We start from the raw sequence: 26,079 nt of genomic DNA, 5'->3' as shown, positions 1-26,079 counted from the left end.
GAATCTGTACCAATAGCGGACATTGTACAAACCGCCGAGTTTAACCGAGCACTGGACCTACTAAAAAACATTATTCAACGGCCATAAAAATTATATTTTTATTAGTGATGTCTCCAAAGTTAAGTTATTTATTTGGGAAAAATTCGCCGATCGGGAAACACGCGTCCGTCTTTTGACGAGCCGCTCCGCGACGAAAACAAGCTTAAGCAATGGCGTCGTCGAACGATGCACACTCGGTAAGTAATCCTATAATTTTTTGTTTATAGCATAGTTTATATGGATTATTCCCAAAAAAATATACGTGATTTGGAAATGTTGAGTCAAATTAGTCTAGACTCGATTAATTTTATAGAAGAAAACCTTTCAAACAGCCGTAGTCCCTAAACAGCACACGTGCCGGGCTGTGATTGTATCATGTATTTAAGTGACTCGTACAACACGGATTCATATAACACGGAACGTATCTACCGTGTTATAGGGGGGTCTACTGTACAACGTTACTAAAGACAACACTTGAAGGACATAGCGACGCGAGATGGTGCTGTAAATCACGTTTAGTAGATAAAAGTTTTTTTAAACTCTTTCCGCCCTGTGGGCACTAAGAGGGCCTCTTTTAGTAGGCCCATTATGGGTTCGGCCAGGCCCACAATGAGGCGACCGGGTGGTGAGGGACGGGGCCCGACATATCCAAACGGACCACCCCCGAAAAATTCCTGGGGATTATTCGACCCGTTCGGGTTCGATCCCGGGTCCCCAGAGCGGTAGGCTGCCACCTTGACCGCTCGGGCATTCGGCCGTCTGTAGATGGAAGTTGTATAGATTACTCCCCATGGAATTTCGGGACTTTTAGTATATACAGTAGAGCATCGATTATTCGACTTAATTGGGGACTGGGGTTGGTCGGATAACTGAAAAGTCGGATAACCGAAAAGTATGAAAAAATACATTATTAGTATAGTCCATTAGGCCTGGTTTAAATACTAGCCTCCCTTTTATGGTCGAGCCAGCGCTGCCAGCTAAAACATACAAAAATTTAACAAAAATAATATTAAAGTAGCCAAGACATAACCAAATATTGTAGAGCCACATCACTAGGGGACATTTGAATTTGCTGACTAGAACGCGGTCGGTTAACCGAGAAGTCGGTTAATCGGGGGTCGGATAATCGATGCTCTACTGTATCTGAACTCAGGGGGCCGAGACGAGTTCAACGGTACCCTGGTAGAATTCATTGTTAAAGGCAAGAAATCGTAAATATGATAAAATTATTATTTTTGGTCTCCGGTCCAAAAGTAGGGTATCGTTGAAATCGTCTCGGTTCCCCGAGTTCAGATATATACTGAAAGTCCCGAAATTCCACGGGGAGTTCTATACAACAGCCGTAAGTCATTTAAAATATCAAATTAACGCAGTTATAGAAGTCCTTAAAGAAATATTCTTCATTTAAAGATGGTGTCGCTACAGCTAGAATTATTATTGGACATATTGAATCATAAAATTTTATTTTTATGTTAATTATGTGGGAAGATATTTTAGCCGAAATAAATGTTGTAAATAATCAGTTACAGTATAAATCACAAGACATTTTTCGCTCTTCTCAATTATTAAATGGACTAGTACTTTTTTTCAACATTTTAGAAATAATTATATTATCATGTTGGAATGCAAACAAAAATGCGAAAAGTTGGAAATTGATTCAATACCCAAGTGAAGCGAAAACGCAAAAGAAAACTGTTACTTGGAGAAACAGAAGGAACTATACTTTCAAGTCAGGATGAATTAAAACATTTGTTTTATGAAGTCGTTGACAATATTATATCCCAACTAAGTGATCAATTTAAAAATACGCGTTCGATATCATCGATTTTTGATTTTTTAAATGGAAAAATTACCATGGCATTAGTAATTTTAAAAAGCTGTAGCCGATTGTTGCATTGTATATAGTGCAATTGGACGCGTTCAAAGTCAAGCAAAAATAATATTTAAAAATTTGATATCTTTACACCATTTACAAATATTACAGGGAATGGTCAAGTGGGTTGGTTCTCTGTGAGTCTTATCACGACACCAGTATTGCATTAAGGCTAATGCTTACTCTGCCCGTGACTGTTGTTTAAGGCGAGAGAAGTTTCGGTAAATTAAAAATCATTAAGAACTCATTTAAAGTCGTCTACGTGGACGTTATTTATTAATAGGACCTTGTACTGGTGTATTGGCACAGTAATGAGAGTTAATTCAGTAAAATTTCTTTATTTTATCACCTACAGTGAGTAACAATAAAGAAATTTTACCACCTGTAGTAGCAATATCCGCTACTACAGATATTGCTACTACAGCTAGATATTGCTACTACAGGTGATAAAATAAAGAAATTTTACTGAATTAACTCTCATTACTGTGCCAATACACCAGTACAAGGTCCTATTAATAAATAACGTCAACGTAGACGACTTTAAATGATAATAAATTGTAAGGACAGTAAGGCTTTTCTAATTAATCATTAAGAACTATTTACGTCCTACAATGTCCAAGACAGATTGAGTAGTTTAAATTTATTATCTATAGAAAATGATATTTTTAAAGAAACTGATTTTGAGGACGTTATAGATGAATTTGCAAATCTGAAGGCTAGAAAAGTTCATCGTGTTTAAGTTTATTTTGTGATTATTATTCGAAAGATATTAGTTAATATTGTGAACATTCATCAATCTGATATGGTAATTATAAACTTTTTTATTTTTTATGTTTATTACTAAGTAATTATTATTTTTGTTTTGTTACCAGTAACATACCAATAAAGGGTTAAATATTTATTTAATTTTGACATTTAAAAGTGATATTATTAACTTCATAACAATGTTGATAAGCAGCAGTATATATGTTGGAGTCATTTGCCTGTGTAACAAAGTGAAATCGATGATAGTCAAAAAAAGTTATTTATAAAGATATATTTTAAATTATTTACCGTGTATAGTTGAAAAATATATTGAATGTCATTAGATAATTATTTTTTAATAACAAAAATTAAAAAGGCGCCATTTTTATTCTTGGCCATAGGAGTCCAATATCCTAGTTACGGCTCTGATCGTTGGTATTCCTTCCTTTATCGAATCACAAAATTTTTTTAAAATTCCAGTATACGTACTGCTAAGTCACTATTTCACTTCTTAACTGGCCAATTTCTAACTAAATTAGCTCACTTCGCACAGAAGTACAGTTAAATTTCCATTATTCGTCACTCTTTTAACCGTCAGAGTGCTAAATTCAGTTTTAGGAGTACAGTTACAGTAATTTTTAAATTTTTTTGCTATTGCCATAATGAAGTGCATGCTGTACTTTATACAAGACTCTATTTTTGTACTGTATGCTAGTTAATGAACAGCATCGCGTAAAAGTACAACTGCACTGTACAGCGAGTAAACAGTTGATTGTACAGCACTGTACGTACAAGATTGGGTATTAATTGCGGATTGTAAATTAATTTTTCTGTGTTGGTAGGAGGATTCTATTACCTGTCGCGTACTCTGACGGATAAAAGTTTCTACTGTATTGTTCATACACTCTAATGAAACATTCTATGACTGCGCGGCTATCTCCTGCTTCATCACATCAGGTATATATTGTTTCTCCAAGAATGCTTATAAATGGCGCACATTCTGAAGTAGACACTACAAAAGGATTAAATATGGCGGCATCTTGTTTAAATCAGATGTTAAATATAAACATTATCTCGTTTGTTACTATATAGATGATTTTTGTTACGTTTCTTAACATTATAAAATTTAAAGTTCTTTGGCTAGTCAATAAATACTAAACTTCCGCTTCCAGAGGAGCGAGGTCAAAATTAAAACGTGCCGCCATCTCTTGGTAACTTTTAACATTACAAAAGTAACATTAAAAATTATATATATACACGCCAGAATAAGTGATTTATAAATGTAAAAAACGTAATAAAATCATTTATAAAGTTTTCAACCACGAAACTAATTCAGCACGTAATTAAATAAATTAAAAACTTACTTTTGTACGCTTAATATACAGAAAACACCTTCCCTAAAAATACTTTAAAATGCCGGAAAAATTATCAAATCAGTCATTTAGTTGATTAATTAGAAAATATGGAGTTGGATGAATTTTTAAATAAATTAAATTAAGAAAAAATAAGGCACGTTTAATAATAATATAGAGTAAGAGTATTAATTGCAGGTGTCCTTGCCAATCTGGATTTGGTACTCGAATTCAGAGAGGATGTGATACAAACCTTTAATGAAGCAATTATCCATTCGCCTGTGTTATGCCAGAGTTAAAAGGTTGCTCTATTGCACTTTCCATTATTTTTTTGTTCCCTTTCATTGATTTTTACCTTCATGGATCCATCTTTAGTTTCTTCCCTCTTATTGATGTTTAGTCTATGTGCGGGTGGACATATCATGAGTAAGTTTTATTTTATTTAAGTTTTGTGCCGTTTATCCGATTTAAAATTCTAATAATTAAATATTTACTAAGAAAAAAAATTATAACCTTTTAAAAAATATAAAATTTCGTCCGATAAAATAATATTTATTACGTCATCAAATATTTTCTGATGTAACATATGGATTTTTGGGTAATTTCTGGGGGAAGTTCGGTAGAAAATGCTTTAAATTTCCGTCATTTAAGGGTTTAAAAAAATTTCTTAACGCTTAAATCTTTTCAAGTAAAATTTAATTAATTTTCAGAAGCAATGTAATAATAATAATAATTAATAATTTTAAATTACATTAGTCATTTGCTAACTTGTTTAATTACGTGAGAAAGCTTTCGAAAAGAAACAAATTTTAACGAATATCTAGGGAATTTTCTTTATTTTAAGAAGTAATTTCTGAGAATAGGGAAATTAGTTATTGTATATTTTAAAATTGAGGGATTTTTTTATAATGGGATTTTTAGGAAAATTTATTTTAGTAACCGGAAAAAAATCACCCGCATTCCTTGTTTGAAGTAAATTTAATTAAGTAAATATTTTAAAGGAAATTTTTATTATAAGAATTCCCTAAACTTTTTAATTAAAATGAATTATATTTGATGAATGCTTTTCTTAAAATAAATAATTTTTGGAAATATTTACTAAGTTATTTTTTTAAAATCATCTAATTGTAAAAAGTAAATCTATAAGGACAAATATTATTATTATTATTATTATTATTATTATTTAATCAATTTTAAGATTTTCATTACAAATTTTCGTAAAATTCCCTAAAACGAAAAATTTCCCCATCACTTACGAATAAGCTTAATATAGTGGGGAATAAATTTCGCGGAATTCAAATTAAGCAACTTTTTTTTTTTTTTTTTAAAGTCCCTAAATTTAAAAAATTTATTAAATAGATATGAATTTCTACTTAAAATTTACATAAATTGGTATACATTTTTCTGGTAATTAAATATTTTTGCTATTTTGTTTTAAAGCAGAAAAATATTTATTAAAACCCAGACAGCTTGGGGATTTATCCCCAAGCTGTCTGGGTTTTAATAATTATCTTTTTAAGCACTCATTTTTTTATTGTTAATTTCCCTTCATTTACAGTATTTAACTGCTATATAATTATTATGTTAAATATAAAATTTGCACAGTTAAAAAAACAACATGCTGTATTTTCATTAAATATTGATTATCCAGCATAAATTAAATATTCCTATCATAAAACTTTGATTTTAATTTGTTTTCTTTTGATAGATGAAGTGGAAAGGCTGAGACTTCAATATCCAGAAAATGAATTGCTGTTACAGAAATTACAGAATGAGACTTATGAAATTATTAATCCCATTCAGATGAAACAGCACCTCAAACTTGGAATATCCACAAAATATACCTCACACAATACTGTAAGCTATTGTATTCTGACATATGCCGTTTCTTTGGAAATGGACAATGCCATTACTTTGCTCTTCCAGCCGATACGGCTACAAAAGGGATTGATACTTGCTAACCTAATTAGAATCAGGATGAACTAGACACTGTAGTTAGTCTGTCGAATTAATTAATGCACCTTAAATGGTGGATGCAGTTTAAAGGATGCTAACGTTATTGACTTGGTTAACGAGGAAAGATTCCATTTTTAACTATTGACACTCAAAGATGGTCTATTAACTTAGTTTAAAATGTTAACATTCCTTAAACTTCACCCACTGTTAAAGGTGCATTGATTTAATTCTAATTAAAATCTTTCCAAAACAATGCCATAGATATGATGATGCTAGAGAACAAAATCTAATGCTGTTTAATTTTTACTTTATTTTAACTGTACTTTGTAATTGCTTAAATTCTAATAAATAATATTTCACTTAACATGCAAATTAGGATTGTAAGACACTTCCAATGATGAATTAAACAGCATTTAAGACACTTTACAAATAAATCCACTTTAAAATTTGTTTGGAAAAAATTGCTTCTAACCGTTATTAAGGTTTGAATGTTAATAAATTTATAATTCTGAACAATTATTTTGTCCTAATAATAAATGCTACATTAAACATTTCAATTTGTTTATTAACAATTTTGCAGTTTCTGTAAATTATAATTTTAAATGGCATTTTTTAGTGTGTAAAAAACAGATTAACGTTTATTTATTTCTTCCAGTCCGAGAAGCATTACCAACAAACTACCTTGCTGATAAAAGCTTTTAATTACGACTTTCGCCTGGAACTAGAAATAAACAAGTAGGAATTTAAAAATTCGATAATTAATTATTGCTCGAGCCTGACCGACATGTTCGCTCAAACTATCCTTTAGCATTTCCGTCGGAGATTTTTATCTAATAATTAAATATTATGTAATAAAAGAAAAGTACTGCTTACGGTCTTTATCAAAGAACATAATCTGTGCTGGCAAATTTTCTTTAATAATAAGTAATAAAGATTAATTTAAAATGCTTTAAAAATCTTAAAAGATATAACATGTTAATAACTGCATGTGTCAACTGTGTCAAGGTTATTATCTCATTTATTTCCTGTACCTAATTTTAGATGAACAGAACTATCATTGCTCTTAGCAACTGCAAATTAAGCTTATTAAACTTAACTCTATTAGATGTAAGGTTATATTATTACAGTTATATATAATGTATACATACGTACCTTTAAAAATAAATTTAATATTCATTTTAGATACCTACTCTCCCCGAATTTAATTTATAAAGCATACTTACCGGATGGAGTCGTGCATTCGGCGCAGGTTATTATTTATTTTATTGGAACCGATTATAAATAATCAATTATTAAAATAAGTAATTTCGTTCGTAGTCTATAGAAAATTGCTATTATCATGCAACTATAAAAGATTATCCAGATGCCGTAGCTGCTTTAAGAACCTGCGATGGGATCAGGTATAAATAATGGCATTAAAAAATATATTAATTATATTTATTAATTATTTAAATTAATATAAGATGTGTTATTTTATAAGTGGTATCATCTACTTGCAAAATGATACTCTAGCCATTCATCCATTTTATGGAGGTGATCTTTCTGTAAGTTTTTTCTTGCTTTATTTAAATTACTGCAAAATGATCTTAATAAGTTACTTTTATGTTTTACAGATCCGACATCCCCATGTTATATATCATTTGCCACCTGACACAGACACAGTTAAACTATGCGGTAACTATATATTGAAAATCTAATAATTATAAAATTATTATTCTATATAAAGGCATCTTAAATATTATACAATGTAAATGTTTATGTGTACTAATTAAAGAAAAAAATAACATTGACTCATTTTTATGTCAGGCTGATTGGTAAATTACCACAATAATTAATAAGTTCAATTTTGACAGACAGATAGCCAAGGCAGTTAAGGTATCAGCCTACTACTCTGGAGGACCCAGGATCAAATCTGGGCAAGTAACTCCCTTTACGAGTTGCTCGCCCAGATTTAATTCTGGTCCTCTGTACCACAGACTACCTACGAAAAATTCCTAGAAAAGTGCCCCAGGAAGTTTTAGTGGGTAGTCTGTCCTGGATACCTGACTCCAACACCTGGTCACCAATTGTGGGCCTAGCCAAACCTGTGATGGATATAATTAGAAAAGGCTGTCTTAGTGCCCATATGGCAGAAAAAGAGAGAAAAAAATCAGTTCAATTCAATGCTGTTACAGTGTATTATACACATAGGGGCCAACAGGCCAAACACATCTCTACCTAAAAGGTGAACTGTGCACCCTATAAGAGATTACTGTTAATTCTGTTAGTAAAATAATAAATATTGCCTATTTCATTTTAATTATAAATACTTTGTTGAACTTGCATATAACAAAACATGCATTAATAAATATTTCTTCAGTATCTAAAGAATATTAATACATTTATGTTCACAGTATAATGTGTAAGGAATTGCAAAATAAAAATTATATAATTTATCATTTAATATTTATATTGATGTTAAAAGACAAAAAGGAAATAAAGTATGAATAAATAATTACAAAATTATATTAAAGTGAAAGTGTCCAGAAAATCTTGTGTATATTTTAGATCAGTATCTAGTAAAGGATGATCAAATAAGTAGTTTACTTATTTGATCATTCTTTCCTATTTGAGAAGTAGACTTAATGATGATAGAATTTCAAATAAAATAAAGGATAACATTTATCCATACAGTAAGACTGTAGTAAATAAATGTATAAGTGTTGAGTCAGGTTATCACTAATGTACCACCATCATCATCAAGTCTACTGCTCAGAAGTAAGCTATACTTATGAACTCCCAGTATAATGAAATTACATGTAAGATTTTAAAGATTATTATCCCAAGATGTTTTTCTATCATGTAATGACTCAAAATTTACCAAAATATTGTATAACAGATATCAATGGAGTTGAAGAAGTGAATACAAACGATACGGATGAAGGAAATCTAACAGAGACTGCCAGAACTCGAGTATAGCGTGTTTAACTTTTTGTAAAAACCTGTAATTAAATTTTATATTTATAAAAATCTTTTTCATTAGAGAAATATTCAAGAATTAATTAAATATATCGAAGTGGGTATAGTCATCGATAAAACTATGGTAAGAATTCTTTTCTTCCCGTAACTTGATAAACAAATAAGAATTGCCTTAATATTTTTTAAATTTGCAGTTTAACATGAAAAATGGAATACATTCTGCAGTAATTGGTGATATTATTCAATCGGTGAATTATGTCGATCTGGTAAGTGATGCGTCTTGTGAAAGCAACTGATCTTATTGCAAAATATTCATTTTTTTTATTTGTTACAGTTTTATAAACAAATAAATACTCGGCTGTCGATAGTATATGTTAAAACTTGGAACGATAACGATTACATAGACACGGAAAGCCCTCTTCAGAGCATAATGAATAATTTTATTAATTATGCAACTGATAAATTATCAACAATCAATAGAGATGTTATGCTTTTTGTTACGTAAGCAATGTTATTTTTATTAGTAAAATTTAAAAAGGTTTCAACATTTCATTTTAAACTATCTTTAGAGGCCACGAAATTCAAGAAGAAAAACTGGGAATATGCACTCCACGTAGTATTTGTACCGATCAATCTGCTATTATATTACAAGTAAGTTAAAAAAATGTTAAGTTATTAATGATAAAAAGATATTAAAAACTAGTTTGTGTGTTTTCATGTCAGGGCAGAACTGATACTCACATAATTGCTGGAACCACAGCTCATTTGTTAGGACATACCCTAGGAATAAACCATGATTCGGGTAAGTTTTTAAATATTAAATAATTTTTTCTGACACAATATATTTTGTTATTAAATTACAGCAGACTGTATTTGCGAGGATTGGTGGAGGGGATGCATTATGGAAGAAACATTAACGTAAATAAATTTTCCATTTTAGATATCAAATGTTTCTTTTAATTCAATACTTAGCACGTGATATATTTATCATATAATATACCTATGAAGAATCTATCTTAATTTTAGAAATTGCATATTTTGTGTTATCTTAATGTATTTTAATATTTCAGAAATAGTACCAGATCCCATTTTTCTTCATGCAATCTTGAAACGTACCTTAATATTTTACAGAATAACGAAGCCATCTGCCTTTTCAATAAGCCATATCCGGTACATTTTAATATTTTTGCTTAATTTACATGAAAATGTTTATAGTATTTAAGAAGGTTTAAATAAATTTCTAGATTATGTATCTGTAATTCAGTATCCAATATAAATGATATAAATCCAGAAACAAAAAGTAATTTATAATGGAAAATATCTATCTGTTCTGTTCTTGTGGTTAAATCACAAAAGAGCACATCGACGTTTTTCTTAAGTCATAATCTATTGAATATTTTAAAAAACATTTTTGCATTTCCAATAAAAAGATAATAACTATAAAATCAAAATATATACCAATCTATGTATTGCATACATTTTCAGTTAGAAAATATTCCATTTTGTGGCAATGGAATCATAGAAACCGACGAAGATTGTGACTGCGGTAGCATTCAAGTATGTAATTATTTATTTATCAAAACTTCCAAATGTAGTATTAAAGATATTTTTACAATTTTAAACAAGGATTGTTTGGATAACGAGCCATGTTGCAACCCTATTACCTGTAAGTTAAAGCATGGAGCCGAATGTTCTCTTGGAGAATGTTGCTATAATTGCAAAGTGAGTTTTTTTATGTTGTAATAAGCACAATTACTGATGAACAGACACATAAATATTTGTTTTTAAAGTTAAAGCCGAAAGGGCATCTTTGTCGGAAATCTGTCTCGGAATGCGACATACCAGAATATTGTGATGGAGTTCACGGAAAAGTAAGTTATATTTAATTTACTTTTGTGAAAAACCAAATTTCTCATAGTAACTTAATTTTTATTATTTTAGTGTCCCACAGATATTTATAAAAAAAATGGCAAATTATGTGGAGATGGTGAAAATTACTGTTATCTGGGAACATGTCCTTCACCACGATCTTTATGTGAACACATATGGGGATACAGTGAGTAACAAGATATGAAAATTTGCAAAAGTTTACACATTTAATCAAAAAATATATTAACTGATAGATTCTTATCCTGCCGATGACATATGTTTTGAGCGTCTAAATGTTCAAGGAGGACTTGGTGGACATTGTGGAAGGGATGGGCATGGAGGATACAAGAAATGTCTACCAGAGTAAGATTTATATTTAGAATTCATATAATTTATACTATTATATGTAATGATAATATTGTAGGAATGTAAAATGTGGAGCACTTCAATGCCAGAAAGGACTTTATAATAAACCTTTAATGGAGCCAGATACTGAATTTACTTCTGCAGAATTTATAAATAATGGAAGCATTTCCAAATGCAAGTATGTTTTAATACATACTATGTGTATTAAATCTAATAAATATATTAAAAACAATAATTAAATTACATTTTAAACAGATTAATGCAAGGGAATGAAAGTACAGACATATGGACTATAGTGCCGGAAGGGTCAAAATGTGGGGAAAATAAGGTATAGTATAATTGTCATTGCTTTCTGCATTACTTGTTGCAAATTCTGACCTAATATACTTTATTAGGTTTGCATTAAAGGAAACTGCACCAAATTAGATGATGCTGTTGACAAGTGTCCATCAGATAACAACAAAACATGTTCTGGACATGGGGTATGACATCAAAATTATCAGCTTTATTTTGTCAGGTAGTATTATATTATGCATAACAAAATTTATATTATAGGAAGAATAGGTTTATTAAGAAATTTTTGCATTGTCATTAGATTATATTTTAGAAGATTTGAATCTTCAAAAACTTTAATATAATTTCATAGATATGTTCAACAATTGATACTTGCTATTGCAATGAAGGATGGACCTATTTCGACTGCAGCGTACAGGTGGATTCTGGAAAAATTCCAATACAAGTGAACGTAGATAATTCGAGATCTTGGCTCAAAAAATTAAGTGTCCAGATAGTAAATTGTAATTACATTAACAGAAGTACAATTTTAAATGTAAGAAGTAGAAATTGCTATAAATTTTTTGTCCATATTTTTCACAGTTGGAGACACTCCATCACTTGATATTCCACAGCCAATATTGGTCATAACACTTTTAGTAATAGCTGCACTTTTTGTTTTTCTAATAGCAATATACATTGTGTAAGTAAATCTACACTACTTTTTATAGTATGCTATTGTTGATTAACCCAATTTATGTTTTCCAGAAGTCAATATTGGATCCAACAACCAACAGAACAAAAGATTTTTACCAAAAGTCAAAGAGAACAAACTACACCTATAAATAATTTATAAATTATATATTAGAATATGGAGAAATGTTAACTTCCTTTTTCAAAATCATATTGAAATTGATTTTGATAAGCTAATTATCAAGTTATTTGTACATTTTTGAGAAAAAAAAGTGTATTTAATAAACTATAATATTTTTATAATTGTTAAGAAAATATTTCTGATCTTTATATTCATTTTTAAGGACTAAACTGTTTAATTATGGATATTAAAAAGACAAAAATACTTTACTACCATTTAGAATTACTTTTAATATTTGTAACAAAAATTAAATTTTTCTGTACACAAATATTTTTATTTATATTATTGATTATTTACCACATGATTAATGTTAACTTTAAGATATTCTTACTATTTCTTTACATTATAAATTTGGAAGACATCCTGATATGTATCACAGAATAGATTATTAATTATCCATATAATTTAATAGCATGATTAATATATTCGTATCTCGTTTGTGATTCAATTTCCACGAGTTATATTGAAATTCAAGGTGCAAGTCTTTCATAAACCCAACCATCATCTCCAATTTTTGACAATTTTGGGCAACATGTTTTACTTTCTTGACGAGAGAAACGAATACGATCGTGTGCTCTGTTTGTTTGTCCCTGCCAAAATTCTATCACTTCTGGTTTAACGATAAAACCACCCCTAAGACATTAAAAATGTTTAAACTATGTAACTTTGAATCGTAATTTGAATTATTAGAAAATATTTACCAGTTTTTGGGTCTAGGTATTGTTTCCATATCTTCAAACTTCTTTCTTTCTTCACTCAGATACTAAAAAGATAAAACGATAATAAAAATATAATAATAAATTATATAACTTCAGTAAATGCTTTAAATTTTTTCCTTACTTCTCTGTTTGGAATAACAGAACTCTGTTTGCTGACTGAACAAGAGATTTGGCTCTCTCGAGGTCTACTGTTAAAATATTCATCAGATTCTTCTTTTGAAAGTCTTGTAACAAATCCTTCAACTCTTATCTTAGAATAATAATAAGTAAATACAATATATTTATTACTATATAAACTAACGTATAACAATGTTTTATGTTATAGATTATTATGATAGACTATAGCAGCACATGACAAAACAATAAGTCATTTTAAACTATTGATTTCTGTGTTGAAAGATCATCTGCAAAATTGCACACAAATTTATTAAAGAATCAATTCTTTGATTGCCTTCAAACTAAAAACAAAGAACTTTTTCACATAATTAGCAAATGGCATATAAAATACAATATGCCCTATTTTAATCTTTATTAGTTATGTGAATATTTTACATACAAATAAAATAAACTAAGAATTTTTAAAAGCTGAAGTTAACAGAATGAAATAAAATTAAATATACGAAAGAGAACATGTGAAATTAAAATTGTATGGTGTATATATTTATCTTTTCTAGTTTATGAATTATTTCCAAGGAAGAAAGATGCCTTAAAATGTTGAAGGAAATTGTTTCACCCATGGAATTATGTACATTACAAGAGAAGGTTAAGACATGGGCATCATGGATAAGCATTTGAGCAAATGTTTTCAAGAAAATAAAACTTGAGTTTCGAGTGACTTATGAGTAATTTTTGCAAAATATATCATTATAACCACTTAGTTTGGTAGGAGAATGCCTTACTCATATTGGCAAGATTTGCATCTGAACAAGTGCACTTTCTTCAGATTAATGCAATTTTTACATAAAATAATTGTAAATTACATGGATTTATATATGCAATTTACAATTATGAATGGCAGGTAAGGTACTCTTCCATTAAACCATGTAGTCTATGATGATATACTTTGTAAGACTTAAGTTACTCGAAATTTTTTAACTTCAATTTTCTTCTAATTGTTTGAAAAGTGAGCTATATTCTCTTTGTATATCCTCTTTTAATATATTCTACGTTCTCTTTGCTCAATAAGTTTTTCTCAAAAGTTTGTATCGAGGCTTAACCACAAATATTATTACTGAAATCTGTAATGACCATGTCATGACCCCCCTTGTCACCATTAAACTCAGCATAACATGTTCTAAACATCTAAAATAATTCATTTAAATTAGCATGTCCCTGATTTATAAAAAGTTTACCTGACGATGTAAAGGTTCCCAATAAAATGTCAAAGCAGCATGAGGATTTTCAGTCTACATCGTAATTAAAAACAAAGATATAAGATTAAAAACAAATTATTGAAGTATTCTTTTAATATACAAATTATTTCGTACCAAACAATAAAAAAAAAAAAATATCTTACAATTTCTTTACCCTTCCTGCTTTCATAATTTGAATAAAATTTAAAGCCATCTTTGCCAAATCCCTTTAACAGCACAAATCGAGCCGACGGTCTTCCTTCTCTATTTCATTGCAATTAATTTTAACATTGTTAAAATTTAATTTCAAAACAATTTACCACAATTAAATATCTTAAAAAAAAAAAAATTACTTGTTAGCAGTTGCCAGCACCATTGCATTCGGTTCTCGAATCGAAGGAATTTTTGACGCAAGTTCAAACCATTCTCTGAATAAGCCAATCGGTTCCTTATACGATAATGTTTCTTCGCTGAAAGCATGTCTACTATCTTTGTACGGCGTCCTCATATCTAAAAATTAAAAAAATATTTAAGATAAGTTGAAGTGACTTTCAATTAAGAAAAGAACATATGTTTTTTTTCTATATATGTGATAAACAGATAACATAGAAACTTTTGCAAACAACATTATCTATTTTTGAAGTGTGATTCCGATAAACACAAAAATTTAATTTAGCTTAAATTATAGCATAAATAATTATTCATAAATCAATTCCTTTAACAAATAATTTAATTATCTGATTAAAAAATATGCATATTTATGTATTAAATACTTGAACTATTACATGTATTGAAAGGTTTCTAACTGTAAAACCTTTGAAGTCCAATTAAAGATTAAATTAATGTCTGTAATTTCTCACTCATTGCAAAATTATATATAAACAATTTATGTTTTTGTTTACAACAAAGTATAATTATGTAAATAACCAGAGAAAAACAAATGTAATTGATAACGTTATTTTTCTGCATGTTACTGGTGTAATTTATAAAATTATGTTGTTGTCAATAGAAAAATGTACTACAATACTTTTATAATAGTTAATAATTTACTAAAAATAAATTCCAATTGATGATTAGATTACAATGATAATATTTTGCTGTTTATGCATTAATTTAGCATCTAGAAATATTTCAGAATGATATTTTATACATGAATTTATCTGAAAAAATATTTTAAATCTTGTAAAACTGATTTAAAGTAAATTTTCCTAGATGGAATTTAAATTACTTTTTAAATCAGATCAGTTAAAAAGTTACTTTTAGGTAATTTAGATATAAATGTACAGAGGTAAATTATATACAAATATCTAACAGTAATTTCTACTAAAATATTATATTTTAAAAATTCTTTTGAATTTTAAGGCATTTTTAATTAAATTCAAACATAATTATTCATATTTTCATATACATACATACATATCCTCACACTCTTGATCCAAAAGGGTGAGCAGCAGGTAAAAAGAGATGCAATCCTACACATCATCCATTCAGCAAGTTTCTCCACAACTTCCAGTCCAGTTCAGACATATTTGTGCAGTTGCATGTTATAGCTTCACGAGGCCCAGGCAAATTGAAATTGAGAGGCCACGTACAGTGTTGACTTCAGATATTTTTTTGGGAAAATATTTTCTTATAAAAGATTGGTTTGAGGTCCCGTCAGTGGGAAACCCAGGTAATCGCCTTTTTTTGCCACTGCATTTATGCTGCTTCTAGCATAGTTCCTCACATTCTCTTTCTGACTCAACATCTTGTGTTCTTTCAAATATTCATCCACTTGTTCCAACCAAGACTTTTTTGACTTTTCCTAGCATGCTTCTCATCCATCCTTCCCACATATACTCTCCAGCAATTCTTCAATTATTATTCATATTTTTTAATAGTGAAGGGAAAATAACTTAATGTAACAGTAGAAGTTACCTTTAGATCACTAATTTATGTATTTATACATTAGCCAAGTACCTCAGTGGTACAATTACACCTCTGAATGACACGATTGGAACCTTACCAGAGCAGTAGACCAGCAATTCTCAACCTTCTTAGCTCCACGACCCCCCAGATAGTAAATATAAATAAAATTAATATTTCACGACCCCCACCCAAAGGAATAATAACCAGTAAGCCTTACTATTACTAATTGAATTTTGACTGTAATCATAAATGTAAATTTTAATCCGTTTAGTGAAAATGTTGCCGCTGCTAAGTTACCAGTTGAGATTCACGACCAGCTCGTCGAAATGTCTGCCGACAAAACGCTACAACGGCAATTTACATCTAAAGATTTAAATACGTTTTGGCTCACTCGTCGACACGAATATAGAAATTCAGTCACAGAAGCATCGAAAATATTAATCCCTTTGGCCACGTCTTATCTCTGCGAAAAGGGTTTTTCATCTACGGTTGCGCTAAAAACTAAATACAGGAATCGTCTTTTAACACTCGAAAACAATTCGCTTTTGTGTGTTTCTAACGTAGATCACGTATGGAGAAAATTTTAAATGAAAAACAAATACAACCATCGCATTAATTTCTTTTCTTTACACGTGTACTTATTGTAAGTAAAATGTTTATAAGTTTATAATAAATGATTTTTTCTCATAAAATGATTTCATTATTGTTTCGCGACCCCCTTTAATATCACCGCGACCTCCAGGTTGAGAAACGCTGCAGTAGACCATACCCATAGGAACAAGGCGAATATCTCCCGAAGGGTCGCATGTATAGGTATGGTTCCATTGACCTTTTTGCTCGTCAAAACTCTGGGGGTGGATTTTCACCCTCTTACCCTAAAAGTAACCTCTAACAACAAGTAAAATGGAGAAAAATGGGAAATTCAACAAAAATAATCAAATTTTGACTGCAGATTCTTAAATTAAAGTACAAAATCAAATAACATATCTTATTTTTAAAACTTATGGACCTACTAAATCGCCCAGATTACACTAAATTAATTCTAATTACATTAATTGAAACACGTGACGGCAAAAACACGTCGCCCCGGTAAACAATCATCAGCGCACCCTAGAGTTATGAAACATTTTTTTCACTTAAGTACACGAAATTTCCGTAAAGGATCAATGTTTAGAATTGAAAATATACGATAATTCTGAAAACGATTTACTCACCGCTTAGATCCACGCAGTAGTCCATTTTTATTTTCGCCTTTAATCGATAAATGTTAACGATCACGGCGGCTCTTATACCGTACGATCTGATTGGTAACAGCGCCATCTGTGAGCCAACGGCGTAATTACGACGCCGACATGTAGAGCATTCCGCAATTTACTTCCGTGCGATGTAAATATGCAGTGTAAAAAAAAACGCCGAAAAATATAATAATAAAAGTACTCGAAAAAAGTTACTTAAACTTTTTAACCGAAGTGCCAAAACACTGACGGGAATGACATAACGCTAAAGTGGTCCCCTGCCGTCAGAACATAAGATTTATATTGAGTAACTCTATGGGCGGCATCGTGATAAAGTATGGATGCCCACCGTTCAGCCTGCAAATTATTTCTCGTTCATATTCGGTGTAGTAAGGTAAGTTAATTTTTTCGGATTTATTTATATTACTGATCGTTCAAGCAATATGAAACCGTATGCCTCGACGCATTTCTTTTATACTTTAATTGTTTATTAGCTTAAAACATGCGACGCAAGTCCTCACCAAATGCACCTTTCAATCGACAATTCCTGCTGTAAAATCTTAATAATTAATTTATTTATGCTTCTAGACGAGAGTAAACATTATATAACAATAGAATTTATAAAATACTCTCGTATTTTTTTCTTATTTTTTGAAGTAGAATGAAGCTGAACGATTGGTTCTTAGCGTTTACTTTGCTGTTCCTTCTATCGACATCCGAATCTCTAGAGAGACTTTCCAAGGCTTTAGAACTTCTCGCTAACCAAGAAGAAGAGGACATAATACCAAACACGTGCGAAACCCAGCAAAGTACCATTCACGTAAACAAAGAAGAATATGACGAAGTTGGAAGCGTTGTTAGATCTTGTAGCGGCGATGTTTTAGTGAAAAAATGCGAAGGAACATGTTCGTCTCAAGTAGAACCGAGCGTGGTGATGCCTACGGGATTCACGAAGGTTAGTGTAATTTCTTAGAATTAAATACAATCCTAAAACAAAAAGAACTGTTCGGTCGTATCTACTTCGGAGCATTTTTTGGAGAAGTGTTTTCCCATAGAAAAAGCATTAAATTTTTAAAGCCATCTTCTGGAAATCGCGTGAGTGACCAAAGAGGTTGCAAATAGCCTTAAATTATTCAATTTCAATTAATTAATTTCTTTTCAGTCTTGTCAATGCTGCAGAGAAACTTGGATGACCCAAAAAGAAACACGTCTAACTGATTGTTACGACTCGAATGGGCAGAAAATATATGGAGAATTGGGAACTATGGTTATATTTTTGAAAGAGCCAGATAGCTGTGCCTGTCACATCTGCGGTTAGTATTGTTTCCACTCGCCAAGAAGCAAAAATAGTAAACATGTTGACCAAATACAGTATGTAATTTGAAATTAATATTACTCTGTAAACATGATCTATGAAAAATTAATAAACAGCGTTGAGATAAAGAATAATTTAAACATTTAAATATACTAAACGAAAAAATAAACATAGAATTTCGTGAAATGTCTAATAAATAATAAACAAATTAAATTTTTGAAGTTAAATTTAAAACGTAAACAAATGTTTAATAAAATTGAATATTGTAGTAATCCGTTATTGTTTATTAGGAACAGGAAAAACTTATTGTTACATTTTCACAATGCCAGGCTGAAATTTTTAATCATATTTCTATTTAATTTAATTTAAAATATATGCTCTCAATCTCAAATTAGTAGTGTCTTGCCACTGTACATCGTACTTTTCCTGTAGGTGTTAACAGGAAAAGTATGATGTACAGGGGCAAGACCCTACTAAAATCAAGAGTATTGTGGCTAAAAATTGCAGCCCAGGACTGTGACTATGTCACAATAAGTAATAGCTCGTTCGTATTATTTTAACAGATTTAATTAAATATGAATTACTGAATAATTTATCGCATTAAAGTATATAACTCGCCTGCTGCCATGCGACTGCCATTTTGTGCTTCTATTTTGTATGTGCCCTTAGCAGCGTACCGAAATGAACCTAGACCATCTCTAAACTGGCAATCTTCCAACACGTGTACTGTACGTAACATTTAGTAAGCTCTAATTGCATCACTTTATTTTTTACACAGTTTTAATTTTATGGCATCCCAAACTGATCATTGTGTTTAAAGGTTTTCTTGAATTCATTTCTGTTCATACTTAAAAACGAATCAAGGAGATTACAGCCTGCACTGATCTCAATTTCAAACATCCGTTCCCATAATTAATAGCGTAAAAATACTTTAGAATATGAAACAGCATCCACTTCGTACATATTTCACTCACCAGATGGCAATATTTGAAATTTTATTTACAATTTTATTGCGTTCTCATTAATAAATTATGTTTCTAACATTAATTTATAACATGTCGAAAAACTGTACATTAATTAAATTTTTTAGTAACAATATTTATATATAATTACTCAATTAAAAAGAAATGTATAACAGTTCGCCCAACAGATGGCGCGGTGATATGGAATAATTACATTTTATATAAATTTTTACTCATGAAAAAGTGTTTAAAATTGTTTCAAAATTATTGTTATGTATAGTATATAATTTAATTAAATTATATATAAATTAAAATACATGTAAATAAGACTATAATATCCTATACAAGACATTTCTTTCAGGAGTGATAGCGTTTATGATGTGACTAAGATAATAGCGCAAAATCTATTAACTTACTGTTAGAAAAATGGAAGAGAAATGTTAAAAATTTACGAAAAAAAAATAATAATAAAAAATATTTTCCTCCCCGGCGGGGAATCGAACCCCGGTCTCCCGCGTGACAGGCGGGATACTGACCACTATACTACCGAGGACTGAAAGCATTTTCTTTCTTTTACGCATATATACTATCTTTAACGTAATCAATTCCCTTTAAACCCTTAGATATTGATGTTTTATGAAAAAATTAGGCATTTATAATTGAACACGTCCAACCTGTTATGTAAAATCGAGTCCAATCCACTTTAATTTTCGCAAAAAACTTACACATGGAAGTTTGAATTCTACCTGCAAACTCAATATGCGTGCCGATTTGAAAAGTATTCATCTACACGAAATATATAAGAAAAAATTTGAGTTTAATTAAAATTTTAACCTTAAAATTTCTTAATTAATTGGAAAAAAGTTGAAAAATTGAAAAAAAAGAGCAAAAATTGCATTTGAGCCGGACGTGACTCGAACACGCAACCTTCTGATCTGGAGTCAGACGCGCTGCCATTGCGCCACCGGCCCGCCTGACCAAGCTTCCTTTAATATCCTATATAAGTAACAACCTAATTCATCGTTTGTTAATTCATGTTATTATTTTACTTTTATACGTGTGTTTATGTCAATTAATTGCATGCATAGTGAAATGAAAACGTATAAACCTACGATAACGCCTCCATCCTTTACTATATCCCTCTACTTGTTAACATTTGCTTGAACTTCCCACCAGATGACAGCAGCAGTAAACGTCCGTTATTATTAATACTTCCAGTAAATTTTTATATTTTTATAATTTAAAAATTAACAATTTTTAATATTAATCTTAGAAAATATTTCGGATTTCAACTAAAGGTAAAAATTAAAGAAAAAAGATATCGAATGGAAGCCATTTTTTATAACGTCTAACGCGGAGTTGTGTGTTAACTTGTATTACATTCCGTTATTAATTTTATAATTATTGACGAAGATTAGTAATAATTTCGCTGATTTAAATATAGGGAAACGTGGAGAAGCTTGGTGTAAGCAAAACACAGCGAAAACAAATAGGAACGGAGTAGCGAAAAATAAATAAAAACAAGCCTGCAGCGATATTGCCTAAAGTAAATTTCTGTGACATGCAACCGATAGAATCACTTTTCAACTCGAAAAATTGTTAATGTTACGTTCGGATCTTTAAGGAAAAATCAAATTTATATAACAATAAGAAATGAATATTATTTTCCTTTTGTAGATAAGAAAGTGCATTCGTTTCATTTTCCAAAATAATAAGTTAAATCTTTGTTATCAACTTTCCCGTTCTATTAACTCGCTCATTTTATTTTCATGCCATGTTTATTTATTAATTTAGCTTTACTAGTGATGCCTAGAACATGAATGTCGTTATTATTTCGAATGTCTGACTGAAAACAGCTTTTAAAATCTTGCTTCTAGATCATTCGATTAACGAATTACGCTGTTAAAGCAGCGTAATTCGTTATTTATGTAAATCGTTACATGTTATGTATTTTTACGAAAATTGAAGCACAGTGAAACAGTACTGTTCGTTTACATACGTAAAAAATGCTTAACAATCACGTTTCTCGCGTAATAATGACGTAATATCTCGCGATTAATCGAAACAGTTAAATTAAAACGCAGATGTATAACAATAATGTATCTATGTAACAATATATGCGCTACTGTTTGCTTACGTAACTAATGCGTTATTGTTACGTGGTAATAAAACAAAAATTGGTGTGAGTGACAATCATAGTATACTAACAAAAATTTTAAATATTTCTGACTATTACTATACAGAATAGCTTGTACAATACGTAACTATTGCGTTACTGTTACGTATAATAAAATAAAAAAAGATAATGCATAACAATTATAGTAGTCTATATCCTACTAACAAAATTTTAAATACCGTCACAAATCCATCTACATAATAATACGGTTTGTTTCAAGACAACGTAACAATATTATTTTAACACCTTTATAAACAGAAATGAGCAAAGTAACGTTACAAATTTTCGATCCGTTACGTAGCGCCTTGCAGCTAAGTTAACGAACGAAAAAAAAAAACTGATGAAAGGTCATATAGAAAATGAGATTTTTCACGAAAAAAAGTAAAATCATATTAACAAAAGGACATTATCCCACTTTCATAATTTCACTGTCCATTCTAAATAAACTAAAAATGCTTTCCTTGTATTTATTTCATATATGATCTTAAAATTCCAACGAACTAGTTCGGGGTAATAGGTAGCATTGAACTTCTTTTTAATCGTTTCCTTGAGTATGACCCATAATCAGAAATCACCATATTTACCAAGAAATCGGTCACTCGCTTATTTCATAATTCAGCTAAATGATGGGAGCATTATCGGTGACGTCACGCCCTCACATACTGGCGGAAAAAAACATATATTTAACACAATAAATTTTAACGAAAAAATCAGTTAGTGTCAGATAAAGAAGCAATTTAAAATGGTGACTAAAATTACGGTTAGTTATTAGAAAGATAAACTTGGTATTACTAACCTAATTTTTCTTTTTTATATATATACATATATATATATTTTTAATTCCCCTTTTCTAACCTCTCTTTAGCCTAAAGGTTCCTTTTTTTAAATGTGTTACGTCACCTGAATTTCTTGCGCGTAAATTCTAAAAATAGATTCAAGTTTTCTCTGATTTTGAGTGGAGGTGAGTAGGAGGAACTCTTTCCATGCATGGGAATCTTATGCCAGGTGTTGTTTAAAGATTATCAACCTTAACATTGCCCTAATATAAGATGGCTGTTGGGAAAAAAAAGGGACATGGAGGCAGAGAATTTCGACCTTTACAAAACGTTGTATAGAAGGAAAATTCTCTTTCTTCGAAATTGTTTTCACATAAATAGGGTAGCGTCCTGTAGGTCTTAGCTCTCGATGTTTTAACTTTTTATTTCTTTATTCTTCACTAATTTGTAACATTTGATTAAACAAAAATTACTATCTTTCTCTCCTGTAGCGATTTAGATATTTAAAAATTTTAACGAACCAATCACGATGGCGTATTTTAAAAACTGATTCAAATTAAACCAATAAGAGCTATTCTGATATTAACAGAAGAATATGTGGTTAATTTATGTTTATGAAGGAAAAATTTTAAACTAAATATGTTTTTTTTTGTTGTTTAATTATACTTAATTAAAATTCATTTATAATTTATCGTTAAATCAACAGATGAGGAGTTAATAAATAAAATAAGAATTAGAGTTTATTTATCTTATATAAATAAATAAATAAATAATTTTTAAAAATCATTCTCAGTAAATCTCTTGTATAAAAATATCTCGGCATTTTTAAGTTCTTGAAAACCGGGTTTAACTTGATTTGTTATTAATAAAATTACCTGAAAGAAAGAAAAGGTTTGTTTTACATAAATTTTTTAGTGAAATGTCAATGATGTTTTTTTAAATTTTAACCCAAGTTAATTTCGATTTCTTGAAAAAATTTAATATATTTTAAAAGTTCTGCATTTGATTATGAACTTTTATCCTCAATAATTAAAAATACAGTACATATAAATATGTAACAATTTTTATATAAAACTATATTCCGTATTAATTACATTATCTTTCAAATTAAATTATGAAAGTAATTTAAATTGAAGAAAATTTACTAGTTTTTTTTGTAACAATTAAATATTTATTAACTTACAGCGATTTTAAATATTTAAAAATTCAAACGAACCAATCAGGTTGCGTAATTTTAAAAACCAATTCAAATTAACCAATCACGGTTACTCGGATATTATTAACAATAAATTTAATTTATTTTTTTAAAATTATTAATTAGAATTACTGAAAACTTGTTTAAATTTTTTATAATTAAATTTACCTTGTTTCATATCCTATAACTATAAAAAAAACCATTAAATTCTGCGACTCGTAAGAGTGTTCTTGTGTTGTTAATTTTAAAAAAAATAATTTTAAATAATAATAAATGCGTTATATTTTAACGAAGCAATAAACTTGTACATATTTAAAACAAAACGTATAAGTCAATAAATTTTCTTAGTTCCGTTTATTTTGTACATCCTGATAAGATAATCTTTAAGAAGAATGTAGATCACACTTTACGGTTCATGAGTTATATACTGGGAAGTGTTCTAATGCATTTACAATTCCGCCAATATTAAAACGAATTTTATTTATATATTTCGCCTATAAAATCGAGATTTTTTTTTACAAATTTTGATTAATATACACGTACATATTTTTTCCATCTCGTTAAATTAATTTCACAGCAACAGACCGTTTCACACGAGACAATCCCGACTTCTCTGTACGTCCATAACGGTCTTCTATCTAACTATACCCCATTGATTTTTATATTATACGACTTATAATGTATATCTGGGGTAAAATATATTGATATTACGATTATTATTTTACGTATAAATCAATACTTTCACTAAAACTGCATTTAGATTTTCGTCGTGTCTGCTGAATAACGTCACTTGTTTACTGTAGTTAAAAATGATCGCATAGTTGAGCTAGATACCATATTTTTTAATTAAATATTTCTATTTTCGAATTTTTAAATGTTTTAAAATAATTTAAATCGACCAATTACTACATTTATTAAATAATTACGTGCTGGTTAATTGGCGAAATTGGCGAAACCAGCCAATCAAATGACTCCTCTGAAAGAATGTTTTTAAATTTAGTTTGGGTGAGTGTTCAATTGAGATATAGATAATTGGAATTTAATTTTAATTAATAACAAATGTAATTACTTAATTACATTTAACTGATGTAGATAAGCGAAAAGGAAAATAATTTCAGTTAACTATACGCTTGCCCCTATTAGATGTAACAATATTATATTGTTACATCATATAGGGAGGTGTGTGTGACGATTTACAATATATAGAGACATATAACAATTTGTAATATAAATCATCTATAAGAAGCGTGTAACAATGCTGTATTGTTACATCTTAAATATGATTTACGGCAGGATCTATATTATATGAGTGTATCACGTTATCTACAATGAAAATGGGCAAAATGATTCACAAATCTTTAATATATGGTTCTTTGAAGTATGGCGAAGAATTATAGATAAAATTATAGTTTCTTCAAGTTCTAGTTCATGTTAGAGGCATTAATCTTTATAATTTTGCAGTTCATCTAAAAACTGCAACAGGTAAGGGAAGTATAATTGCCATTCTATCTATAGCAATGGTATAATTATGGTATACTGTATCTATTATACGGCTACGGGCATAGCAGCTTACACAACTGTATAAATGATCTTCAATAAAGAATAGTTTATATATAAGATTATGTATGGTTTAGTAATCTCTTCGTAGTGTCCTTTATCATTATATTGTTTCAAAATACCGTATAAATAATCTTGTAATGCCTGTTTTGTATGCAATTCAGCTGGAAGCATAACTATAAACATCTGCAGCTGCAAGTTCATCAACAAAATAATAAAGAATATAATGATAATTATTATAAATCCTGAATTGTGGAGAATCAAAAAGGTCGTAGGATTCACGGCCAATTTTAGTGTTCTATCAATTTGTGTGTGTTCTCTGTTGTCAGTTTTATTAATAGAGTTTTATGTATATCTGCTACTTGTGTTCAACTTTCTTAAGTAAGATTTACCTATGTAAAAAAGTTAGCACAGAAAAACAACGCCTACACCTTTCTTCCTTTCACATAGAAGTTCAATGTAACGAGTGTAGGGTGTTTGCATTTTCGTTGCACGCGCAAGCATATCCTCCCCTGGAAACGACATTCAGTGAATCGACCAGGTCACAAAATACCTAAAGGCAACGGTCAGCAGCGAAAAG

At 29.7% G+C, this 26,079-nt stretch overlaps 3 protein-coding genes and 2 non-coding genes across 13 annotated transcripts; 2 read left to right on the top strand and 3 right to left on the bottom strand.

Moving 5' to 3' along the window:
- The first annotated feature begins 4,044 nt into the window (after nucleotides 1-4,044).
- On the top strand, nucleotides 4,045-12,407 carry LOC136973594 (zinc metalloproteinase-disintegrin-like protein H4 subunit A). Of its 3 annotated transcripts, XM_067268325.1 has the most exons (26): nucleotides 4,049-4,434; nucleotides 5,717-5,865; nucleotides 6,620-6,699; nucleotides 7,147-7,213; nucleotides 7,282-7,364; nucleotides 7,445-7,508; nucleotides 7,578-7,638; nucleotides 8,843-8,916; nucleotides 8,987-9,046; nucleotides 9,117-9,188; nucleotides 9,257-9,423; nucleotides 9,492-9,573; nucleotides 9,646-9,724; nucleotides 9,786-9,840; nucleotides 9,993-10,092; nucleotides 10,408-10,479; nucleotides 10,549-10,644; nucleotides 10,713-10,793; nucleotides 10,864-10,978; nucleotides 11,046-11,154; nucleotides 11,216-11,335; nucleotides 11,413-11,485; nucleotides 11,553-11,639; nucleotides 11,804-11,954; nucleotides 12,034-12,133; nucleotides 12,199-12,407. In XM_067268325.1, exons 1-26 carry the CDS (start codon nucleotides 4,368-4,370, stop codon nucleotides 12,284-12,286), a joined length of 2,352 nt encoding a protein of 783 aa, XP_067124426.1. In that variant the 5' UTR covers nucleotides 4,049-4,367; the 3' UTR covers nucleotides 12,287-12,407. The 3 variants fall into 3 exon arrangements, 2 of the variants coding, with proteins under 2 accessions (XP_067124427.1, XP_067124426.1); XM_067268326.1 differs by lacking the exons at nucleotides 12,034-12,133; nucleotides 12,199-12,407 and having other exon boundaries at nucleotides 4,045-4,434; nucleotides 11,553-11,674; nucleotides 11,804-11,920; XR_010880517.1 differs by lacking the exons at nucleotides 11,804-11,954; nucleotides 12,034-12,133; nucleotides 12,199-12,407 and having other exon boundaries at nucleotides 4,045-4,434; nucleotides 11,216-11,331; nucleotides 11,553-11,610.
- Nucleotides 12,408-12,506: 99 nt separating this feature from the next.
- On the bottom strand, nucleotides 12,507-20,931 carry LOC136973596 (pyridoxine-5'-phosphate oxidase-like). 7 transcript variants are annotated; one of them, XM_067268328.1, is made up of 7 exons: nucleotides 15,792-16,344; nucleotides 14,729-14,885; nucleotides 14,540-14,639; nucleotides 14,376-14,429; nucleotides 13,145-13,273; nucleotides 13,006-13,067; nucleotides 12,507-12,937 (listed from the first exon to the last, which is right to left on the bottom strand). In XM_067268328.1, exons 1-7 carry the CDS (start codon nucleotides 15,856-15,858, stop codon nucleotides 12,775-12,777), a joined length of 732 nt encoding a protein of 243 aa, XP_067124429.1. In that variant the 5' UTR covers nucleotides 15,859-16,344; the 3' UTR covers nucleotides 12,507-12,774. The 7 variants fall into 7 exon arrangements, with proteins under 7 accessions (XP_067124429.1, XP_067124435.1, XP_067124428.1 ...); XM_067268334.1 differs by lacking the exon at nucleotides 15,792-16,344 and adding an exon at nucleotides 20,908-20,931 and having other exon boundaries at nucleotides 12,508-12,937; XM_067268327.1 differs by lacking the exon at nucleotides 15,792-16,344 and adding an exon at nucleotides 17,498-17,643 and having other exon boundaries at nucleotides 12,508-12,937.
- On the top strand, nucleotides 17,654-18,967 carry LOC136973597 (partner of bursicon-like). Its single transcript, XM_067268335.1, has 3 exons — nucleotides 17,654-17,912; nucleotides 18,176-18,473; nucleotides 18,681-18,967. The coding sequence occupies exons 1-3, from the start codon at nucleotides 17,860-17,862 to the stop codon at nucleotides 18,834-18,836; spliced, it is 507 nt and encodes a 168-aa protein (XP_067124436.1). The 5' UTR covers nucleotides 17,654-17,859; the 3' UTR covers nucleotides 18,837-18,967.
- TRNAD-GUC (transfer RNA aspartic acid (anticodon GUC)) lies at nucleotides 20,278-20,348 on the bottom strand. The gene has a single exon. It is a non-coding gene; the product is annotated as a tRNA-Asp (tRNA).
- TRNAW-CCA (transfer RNA tryptophan (anticodon CCA)) lies at nucleotides 20,695-20,766 on the bottom strand. Its single transcript has one exon. It is a non-coding gene; the product is annotated as a tRNA-Trp (tRNA).
- Nucleotides 20,932-26,079: the final 5,148 nt, after the last annotated feature.

The sequence above is a fragment of the Centruroides vittatus genome, unplaced genomic scaffold, assembly GCF_030686945.1.
Source record: "Centruroides vittatus isolate TY-2023 unplaced genomic scaffold, ASM3068694v2 contig_3236, whole genome shotgun sequence".
Classification (NCBI taxonomy): Eukaryota; Metazoa; Arthropoda; class Arachnida; order Scorpiones; family Buthidae; genus Centruroides; species Centruroides vittatus.
Note: the sequence above shows the minus strand (reverse complement) of the source record. Positions and strands in the feature narration are given on the sequence as shown.